Source organism: Blennius ocellaris (genome assembly GCF_963422515.1).
Source record: "Blennius ocellaris genome assembly, chromosome: 8".
NCBI lineage: Eukaryota > Metazoa > Chordata > Actinopteri > Blenniiformes > Blenniidae > Blennius > Blennius ocellaris.
The window spans coordinates 30,076,545-30,086,544 of record NC_137657.1 but is presented as its reverse complement, the minus strand read 5'-3'; the positions used below and the strand labels follow the sequence as shown (position 1 = coordinate 30,086,544).

General features: G+C 52.8%; 3 protein-coding genes across 3 annotated transcripts in view; 1 reads left to right on the top strand and 2 right to left on the bottom strand.

The window, feature by feature from the left end:
* The window catches only part of LOC308133321 (dolichyl-diphosphooligosaccharide--protein glycosyltransferase subunit STT3B-like), a 17,779-nt gene extending 16,711 nt beyond the window's left edge, over window positions 1-1,068 (top strand). Inside the window, exon 16 of the mRNA XM_080500629.1 lies at window positions 726-1,068. Coding sequence (XP_080356755.1) covers window positions 726-806 — 81 coding nt within the window. The 3' untranslated portion in view covers window positions 807-1,068. The remainder of the gene's footprint in view (window positions 1-725) is intronic.
* A 2,292-nt stretch (window positions 1,069-3,360) lies between these two features.
* On the bottom strand, window positions 3,361-6,668 carry kiaa1143 (KIAA1143 ortholog). Its single transcript, XM_080501703.1, has 3 exons — window positions 6,471-6,668; window positions 4,249-4,402; window positions 3,361-4,138 (listed from the first exon to the last, which is right to left on the bottom strand). Exons 1-3 carry the CDS (start codon window positions 6,582-6,584, stop codon window positions 3,885-3,887), a joined length of 522 nt encoding a protein of 173 aa, XP_080357829.1. The 5' UTR covers window positions 6,585-6,668; the 3' UTR covers window positions 3,361-3,884.
* A 1,631-nt stretch (window positions 6,669-8,299) lies between these two features.
* The window catches only part of tcaim (T cell activation inhibitor, mitochondrial), a gene marked incomplete at its 5' end in the record, with an annotated part of 6,509 nt that continues 4,808 nt past the window's right edge, over window positions 8,300-10,000 (bottom strand). Inside the window, 3 exons of the mRNA XM_080500609.1 lie at window positions 8,300-8,957; window positions 9,502-9,633; window positions 9,712-9,944. Coding sequence (XP_080356735.1) covers window positions 8,720-8,957; window positions 9,502-9,633; window positions 9,712-9,944 — 603 coding nt within the window. The 3' untranslated portion in view covers window positions 8,300-8,719. The remainder of the gene's footprint in view (window positions 8,958-9,501; window positions 9,634-9,711; window positions 9,945-10,000) is intronic.

Genomic DNA, 10,000 nt, shown 5'->3' with positions numbered 1-10,000 from the left:
TGAACCCCCCACATCTGAACCCCATAGTCTGAACCCCCCACATCTGAACCCCATAGTCTGAACCCCCATAGTCTGAACCCCCATAGTCTGAACCCCCCACGTCTGAACCCCATAGTCTGAACCCCCCACGTCTGAACCCCCATAGTCTGAACCCCATAGTCTGAACCCCCATAGTCTGAACCCCCCACATCTGAACCCCCATAGTCTGAACCCCATAGTCTGAACCCCCCCACATCTGAACCCCCATAGTCTGAACCCCCCACATCTGAACCCCCATAGTCTGAACCCCATAGTCTGAACCCCCATAGTCTGAACCCCATAGTCTGAACCCCCATAGTCTGGACCCCCCACATCTGAACCCCCATAGTCTGAACCCCCCACGTCTGAACCCCATAGTCTGAACCCCCCACGTCTGAACCCCCATAGTCTGAACCCCCCACATCTGAACCCCCATAGTCTGAACCCCCATAGTCTGAACCCCCCACATCTGAACCCCATAGTCTGAACCCCCATAGTCTGAACCCCCCACATCTGAACCCCCATAGTCTGAACCCCATAGTCTGAACCCCCCACGTCTGAACCCCCATAGTCTGAACCCCATAGTCTGAACCCCCATAGTCTGGACCCCCACATCTGAACCCCATAGTCTGAACCCCTCACGTCTGAACCCCCCCAAGGACTGTCCATTGGAAGCTTCCATGGTTGTGTGTTGTGTGCCCCCCCAGAGCGCCAAGAGGAAGCGAGGATATGTGAAGAACAAGCTGTCGCTGAAGAAAGGCAAGAAATTGACCAGGAAGTCTTTATAGGACCCCCCCTACCCTCCCCCCCCTCCCCCGGTGAGAGGGAGCTGGACTGGAGGGAGCTTCTAACCTGACACAACAAAACCCACCAATCAAAGATGAATGGAGAACAGTCGGGGGGGGTCTCTGAACCCCCCCACCCCCTCCTCAGTGAGCCCTGTGAGGGGGGGGTCCAGGCTCCGCCCCCTGTGACTACGGCGGGTTCAACCTGAGGAACTGTGACTTTGACCTGCTTTTCTTTTTGTACTTGAACATGTTTTTTTTGGAGGGGGGGGGTTAGGTGGGGGGGGGGGGTTAGGTGGGGGGGGGGGGGGGGGAGTCTGTCGCACGTCCTTCTACTTCCTGCTTCGTCCGTTGTTCCCATGATGCACCTGTGCTAACCATCGCCACAGTCACTGTTAGCTACAAAGCTACAAGCTACAAATCTGGGCTTTGTGAAATTTTCAGAATAAAAGCATTTTGTGAATGAGATTTGTTTTCTTTTAATCTTCTTGATTAAAACTTAATCCAAACTTTTCTTAAGATGAAAGATTGTTTTTCCTCCAACATGTTGACGTTATTTGAACAACATGAGTCCAACTTCGCGTCGTGCTTTTCTTCACATTTTAATCATCGTCATTCACAAAATGTCGGCTTTAATCTGGAAATGCACTTCTTGTCGCCACGGCAGCCGAGGCTAATGCTAGCTGAGTGTTAGCTTGACGGCTGCAGTGTTTAACAGGTGTGTGACCAGTGATAGACCAGCGGTGACCAGGACTCAGGAAGCAGCAGGTTCTGGATCTGGTCCTGAACCTGAACCTTCCAGAACCTCAGAAGAAACTTCTGGCAAAATCCTGGAAGTGGATTTTTTAGACGGAATCTTGAGAACAAATACAAACGAATACTGATACTGTCACACACACACACTGACACACACACACACACACACTGACACTGACACTGACACACACACACACACTGACACACACACTGACACAGACACACACTGACACAGACACACACACTGACACTGACAGACACACTGACACAGACACACACACTGACACACACTGACACAGACACACACACTGACACAGACACACACACTGACACTGACACACACTGACACAGACACACACACTGACACTGACAGACACACAGACTGACACAGACACACACACACACACTGTCACACGCACACACACACTGACACAGACACACACACTGACACAGACACACACACACACACTGTCACACGCACACACACACTGACACAGACACACACACTGACACTGACACACACACACTGACACACACACTGACACAGACACACACACTGACACTGACACACACACTGACACTGACACACACACACTGTCACAGACACACACACTGACACTGACACACTCACAGACACACTGACACACACACACACGCTGTCACACACACACTCACACACACACTCACTCACACACTCACACACACACTCACACACACTCACACACAGTCACACACCGTCCTTCTCAGCCCCACTTCTTCAAAGCGAATGTTCAATCTGCCTTTTCTCTTGTGGAGACGAGCAGGTTTACTGGTTTACTGGTTTACTGGTTTACTGGTTTACTGGTGGCGAGAATGATGAAGAGGATGAAGAGGAGGAGGAGGAGGAGGAGCCTAACGGAGAGAACTGGTTTCCAAGTGTATTTATTTGACGGAACTCAGGAATTGTGTTGTTTCCCAATCGAAGGTTCTTCCATCAATTGTAACGATCTGGAAAGAAAAGTTCACTGAAACCTTTTTCAATAAAAAGGTTGAAACAAAGTTTCTGCTCCGTCTCGTCTCTGGCTGCTGGGAAAACCTGAACCGGATCCACGGATCAGAATCCACCTAGAAACTTGGCTTCTTCTCTGTTTCAACACTTTGACTGGAACCAGGAGTCTTCTCCACCCTCCAGGAGTCTTCTCCACCCTCCAGGAGCCCTCTCCACCCTCCAAGAGTCTTCTCCACCCTCCAAGAGCCCTCTCCACCCTCCAGGAGCCCTCTCCACCCTCCAAGAGTCTTCTCCACCCTCCAAGAGCCCTCTCCACCCTCCAGGAGCCCTCTCCACCCTCCAAGAGTCTTCTCCACCCTCCAGGAGCCCTCTCCACCCTCCAAGAGTCTTCTCCACCCTCCAAGAGTCCTCTCCACCCTCTCCAGATGGAGGATTTAACCGGATGGTGAAATGACGTAGAATTAATTCATGACGGAGCAGTGGAAAGGTGTGACTTCAGATGCGATCATCTCCTGACCTCCACCTCCTCCTCCACCTCTATTTCTCTCCATTAAATTCATTTTCTTCCAGGATTTAGCATCAAATGCCGCCGATCAGCTGATTGAGACGTAAAAATGTTGACGAGACACTTTGACCATTCATGGTGGAGGATGTTGAGGAGGGCGGAGCCTAAACCGCCAAGTGGGCGGGGTCATAGAAGGGAAGTGGAGCAGTTTCAAAGGTCAGAATGTTTTTGGGCACATGAAGAAATTCTAGTATATATATATATATATATATATATATATACACTCAAACACGTTTCTTTCTATTCATATTTAATGTTTCATCAAACAAACAAAGTGACATTTTACAGCTGCATTGATAAAAATGCATGTTTTTCTAAACGAAGAGTTGAAGCTCCGCCGTCGAAGCTCCGATACGTTCAAACATCCAGCACAGCGCCGAATGACATCACACACACACACACACACACACACACACACTGAAACACTGACAGGAAGTCATTTAAAAAAGGAGCCATTGCAGCAACAATCACATTTGAAAATGTTCTTGAAGTTTTGTCAAAACAGTTTCTTCAAATAAATGAATCATTTGAGGAGTTTCAAACTGAATTAGCAGGATTTTAGCATTAAAAAGAGAGAGAGCGGTGGGAAATGAGGGTGGAGGAGGGTGGAGCTGCAGTGTTTCAGGGCTTCACGTGTTTGTTACTTTAATGAAGTGAGACATGGACGACCAGCAGTGGGTGTGCTGCCCCCTGCTGGTCACTGAGCGCAACAGCACCCAAACGTCTGCTGGAAGTAAAAGAATGATTGTGGGAAAGGAGGTGAGGAGGCGTCTCAGTCCTCCTCCCCGTCCTCCTCCTCTTCCTCGTCTCCTCCGAACGACAGCAGGCTGGTGTTCTTCACCGTCTTCCTGGGCTTCACCTCCGCCTCCTCCTCCTCCTCCTCCTCCTCCTTCTTCTTCTTCTCCCCTCCCTCGCTCCTCCTCTTCTTGCTGGAGCTGGCCGTGATGCCCTGGAACCTCTCGGAGGAGGAGGAGCGCTTGGCCGGTTTCTTGAAGAGGATCTTTCCGCCGGCCGGAGCGTCGCCACCTGCAGGCCGGGCAGAGCAGAGCGCCACATCAGCATGCTCACCTTTCATCTTCTTCACCTCCTCCTGGCTGCTCATCTTTCATCTTCTTCACCTCCTCCTGGCTGCTCACCTTTCATCTTCTTCACCTCCTCCTGGCTGCGCTCCCCCTTCATCTTCTTCACCTCCTCCTGGCTCAGGTCTCCCTCCTTCAGCACCACCACCTGAGGCAGCTCGTCCTCGCGGTCGCTGCCGTCCTCGTCCTCCAGCGGCGGCAGCAGCTGCCTCTGAGACAGGAGACATTCAGTCAGGGACACACAGTCTGTCCTGCAGGGGGCGGGGCCAGAGCTCATGCTGGGGGCAGGAGGAGCCAATCAGCACCGAGACACGGCTGCAGCTAACCAGTACCAGAGTCAGACCAGCAGGAGAACCCAGGAGTTCTCTGTACCAGAGTCAGACCAGCAGGAGAACCCAGGAGTTCTCTGTACCAGAGTCAGACCAGCAGGAGAACCCAGGAGTTCTCAGTACCAGAGTCAGACCGGCAGGAGAACCCAGGAGTTCTCAGTACCAGAGTCAGACCGGCAGGAGAACCCAGGAGTTCTCAGTACCAGAGTCAGACCAGCAGGAGAACCCAGGAGTTCTCAGTACCAGAGTCAGACCGGCAGGAGAACCCAGGAGTTCTCAGTACCAGAGTCAGACCAGCAGGAGAACCCAGGAGTTCTCTGTACCAGAGTCAGACCGGCAGGAGAACCCAGGAGTTCTCAGTACCAGAGTCAGACCGGCAGGAGAACCCAGGAGTTCTCAGTACCAGAGTCAGACCAGCAGGAGAACCCAGGAGTTCTCAGTACCAGAGTCAGACCGGCAGGAGAACCCAGGAGTTCTCAGTACCAGAGTCAGACCAGCAGGAGAACCCAGGAGTTCTCAGTACCAGAGTCAGACCAGCAGGAGAACCCAGGAGTTCTCAGTACCAGAGTCAGACCAGCAGGAGAACCCAGGAGTTCTCAGTACCAGAGTCAGACCAGCAGGAGAACCCAGGAGTTCTCAGTACCAGAGTCAGACCAGCAGGAGAACCCAGGAGTTCTCTGTACCAGAGTCAGACCAGCAGGAGAACCCAGGAGTTCTCAGTACCAGAGTCAGACCAGCAGGAGAACCCAGGAGTTCTCAGTACCAGAGTCAGACCAGCAGGAGAACCCAGGAGTTCTCAGTACCAGAGTCAGACCAGCAGGAGAACCCAGGAGTTCTCTGTACCAGAGTCAGACCAGCAGGAGAACCCAGGAGTTCTCTGTACCAGAGTCAGACCAGCAGGAGAACCCAGGAGTTCTCTGTACCAGAGTCAGACCAGCAGGAGAACCCAGGAGTTCTCAGTACCAGAGTCAGACCAGCAGGAGAACCCAGGAGTTCTCAGTACCAGAGTCAGACCGGCAGGAGAACCCAGGAGTTCTCAGTACCAGAGTCAGACCAGCAGGAGAACCCAGGAGTTCTCAGTACCAGAGTCAGACCAGCAGGAGAACCCAGGAGTTCTCTGTACCAGAGTCAGACCACTAATGATGTGGAACAGTGACGAGGTCTACATAAACCCAGTCCTGGATTCTACCTCAGATCTGACCCAGACTCTGGACCAGATCTGACCCAGACTCTGGACCAGATCCTGACCAGAGCCTCCTTTAGGAGTTTGTTTTCTCAAAGCAATGTGGATGTGTAGTACTGTGCAGTACTGAATACTGTGTAGTACTGAATACTGTGTAGTACTGTGTAGTACTGAATACTGTGTAGTACTGAATACTGTGTAGTACTGTGTAGTACTGAATACTGTGTAGTACTGAATACTGTGCAGTACTGAATACTGTGTAGTACTGTGTAGTACTGAATACTGTGTAGTACTGAATACTGTGCAGTACTGAATACTGTGTAGTACTGTGTAGTACTGAATACTGTGTAGTACTGAATACTGTGCAGTACTGAATACTGTGTAGTACTGTGTAGTACTGAATACTGTGTAGTACTGAATACTGTGTAGTACTGTGTAGTACTGAATACTGTGCAGTACTGAATACTGTGTAGTACTGTGTAGTACTGAATACTGTGTAGTACTGTGTAGTACTGAATAGCAGCACTGACAGATGAATGAAAAACAGCAGAACGGCTTTTGACAGCTTCGTCCGTCATCAGACGTTATTTGACGGCGGGTTTCGGACTACAGACCCAGAAAAGAGAGTTGGAGGTCAGTTGTTGTTGTTGGTCAGTTGTTGTTGTTGGTCAGTTGTTGTTGTTGGTCAGTTGTTGTGAGACGAACATGATTCGAAGGGTTCACGCTGCTAGCTCTGCTAGCTCGCATGCTAACCGTCCAAGTGTTACCTTGGTGTCAACATCCGGGCCTTCCTTGAATCCCACGTCGTTTTTAAACTTCCTGAGGAAGGACGGCTCCGCCGGCTTCACCCACGACACGCCGCGCGCCTTGTTTTTATTCATCCCTCGGACAGAAACACGAAGAACGAGTCCAGGGAAAATCCGCTTTTATCTGAGCGCTGCTGCTTCAACTCACCGCGTCACGTGACTGCTACAGAGGCTCGGATTGGCGGAGGTCCGCTGCTTCAGTCATGTGACTCCTAACGCTGCTGTGATTGGTGGAGGGCCGGAAAAGCAGTCATGTGGCTTCTCTAGCCGTTCTGATAGGTGGATTGACCTGCTAGCGACATGAGCAGTCTGCATGAATGAATGAATGCATGAATGAATGAATGAGTGAATGATATTCCTTTAACGAATATCAAACGGTGTTTGATTTGACTTTCTTCTTCTACTGCACAAAATGTTGCATTTCTGACGGCCTCACTGAGCTGCAGCCTGGTGAAGATCCAGATCATCACAAATGGTGAACGACTTTATTACAATCGCCAGAAGCTGGTGGCGACGTTTCTGTCCTGCAATTATGCAGACGCAGCCTGAGGCCCTGCAGACGCAGCCTCCCGCCCTGCAGACGCAGCCTGAGGCCCTGCAGACGCAGCCTCCCGCCCTGCAGACGCAGCCTGAGGCCCTGCAGACGCAGCCTCCCGCCCTGCAGACGCAGCCTCCCGCCCTGCAGACGCAGCCTCCCGCCCTGCAGACGCAGCCTGAGGCCCTGCAGACGCAGCCTGAGGCCCTGCAGACGCAGCCTCCCGCCCTGCAGACGCAGCCTGAGGCCCTGCAGACGCAGCCTCCCGCCCTGCAGACGCAGCCTCCCGCCCTGCAGACGCAGCCTGAGGCCCTGCAGACGCAGCCTCCCACCGATCTCTTCAAAGGCAGGGGTTAGTCCAGTGGTTCCTGCCCTGATGTGGAGAGTTCTGTGTGGTGACGGAGGAGATGTTCCGTGGTGACGTAGGAGATGCTCCGTGGTGACGGAGGTGTTCCGTGGTGACGGAGGTGTTCCGTGGTGACGGAGGAGATGCTCCGTGGTGACGGAGGTGTTCCGTGGTGACGGAGGAGATGCTCCGTGGTGACGGAGGTGTTCCGTGGAGCTGGAGAAGCAGAAAACCAGCAACTAAACGACGGCCAGTGGCTTTAGACTTTTTAACGATGTGACGTGTTGAATGAGCGTAATGTGGAGCCGCCAGGACAAAACCCCGATCCGTAGGATCAGCTGTTATTATTTCAAACCAAAGATGCAACATCTGTCCACCACATGGCAACCTTCCAGAACCTGGCAACCTTCCAGAACCTGGCGTCAGAGCTGGAGCTGCAAGAGAGGAAGTGGAAGTTGACAGCGACGCCATGAGAGCAGATTGCCGAGCGTCGGTCAGTCTGGCCAACCCGGCGCTCCAATCAGACGATTCACCGTTTCAGCTCAACTCTTCTGGACTGGAACACCAGATTCTGACAGTCCAGAGCTCATGGACACTTCTGGAATTTACTCAGAGGAAAAGCACCTCTAAATCCCAGGCCATGGTTCTCCACCAGAACAAGGTGTCTTGCCCCCTCCAGGTGGGTGGAGAACCTTGTCCCAGGTGGAGGAGTTCCAGTATCTCGGGGTCTTGTTCAGTGGGGGAAGATGGAGGTGAGATCGACAGGCGGATCGGTGCAGCGTCTGCAGTTCTGTGCTCGTTGTATCGTCTGAGCTCCTCCCCCTATCTCTAAGCCCCTCCCCCTCTCTAAGGATGACAGGAACCTCAGGAACCGTCAGTTATGTAATAAAGGTTCATCAAGAATTCTCAATATGTTTATAAATAAATAGATACAAGTTCTGCCTGCATTTTTGGAATAAGTAGATCTTTTTGACTTGGTAAACCCCAACACACACACACACACACACACACACACACACACACACACACACGCACGCACGCACGCACGCACGCACACACACACGCACGCACGCACGCACGCACGCACGCACGCACGCACGCACGCACGCACGCACGCACGCACGCACACACGCACACACACGCACGCGCGCACACACGCACGCGCGCACACGCACACGCGCACACGCACACGCACACGCGCACACGCACACGCACACGCACACACACACACGCACGCGCACACACGCACGCGCACATTTACAGAAAAACATCCTGAAGTAGCGGCTGGACCCAAGCATTAAGTCCTGGTCCTGGTCCTGGTCCTGGTCCTCAGGCCCTCCAGTCCCAGGGGACACACAGGACCCCGTCCTGGGTGACGGAGTAGAAGTGGGACACACAGAGGTGCAGGTCCTGCAGGTCCAGCAGGCCCAGCAGGGGGCGGAGCTCCATCAGTCTCCGACAGCAGCTGATCATCTGGACCAGACTCACCGTGGAGTCTCTGCTCAGACCCCCCAGGGACAGGGTCTCTACACAGTCCTGGACCAGCGAGTCCTCCTCTACCTGGACTCTGGAACCACAACCACACAGGACCTGGCGGTTATACCAGGAACCAACCAAGAACCACACACAGGAACCATACAGGAACTATAAAAGAACCACATAGGAACCATAAAGGAACCACATAGGAACCATAAAGGAACCACATAGGAACCATAAAAGAACCACATAGGAACCATAAAGGAACCACATAGGAACCATAAAAGAACCACATAGGAACCATAAAGGAACCACATAGGAACCATAAAAGAACCACATAGGAACCATAAAAGAACCACATAGGAACCATAAAGGAACCACACAGGAACCACAGACAGGAAGTTGACTGATTAAAGGTTTCATTGTGGTTCTTCTCTATTCTTTATTTGGACGGCAGAACATGGAGTTCTTGTCAGTCGGGTCTGGTTCTACCAGTTCTTATCGTGAGTCTTTGTTATGACGGGATCACAGAACCTGCAGAACAGGTCTACCGCCATAACCTGACCTTGGAACCAACCAAGAACCATACAAGAACCATACATTGAGATTTGCAGTGTGTGTGTGTGTGTACCCACTGCTTGTGGCGGTGTGTGCGCAGCCGGGCCTCGGGGGCGTGGCTCTGCAGGAAGCCCTGCAGTGTTGAGGGGTCAAAGGTCGTGGGGATGATGAAGTGTCCCATGTGATGAAGGCTGCAGGCGGAGCGGTCGCTGAAACACACACACATGTTCCACTAGCAGGTACTGGCCTGTGTGTGTGTGTGTGTGTGTGTGTGTGTGTGTGTGTACCTGTCCAGCACCACCCTCAGCCCCTGCAGACTGCGGGGGTGCAGGCGGAGGGGGGGGCTCTGCACCATCCGGAGGAAGGTGGTGAGGACGTTGTAGTGCTCTGTGATTGGCTGCACCGGGCCCAGTGGCTCCGCCTCCAGCAGCGAGGCTCCGCCCAGCAGGAGGCCGATCCGCTCCGTCAGCTCCTTCACTTCCTGCTGCAGGCGGAGGAAGCTGGGCAGCTGCTGGAGGACCTGCAGCGGGGGGGCGGGGTCAGAGGTCAGAGGTCAGGGTGAGGGTCAGAGTGAGG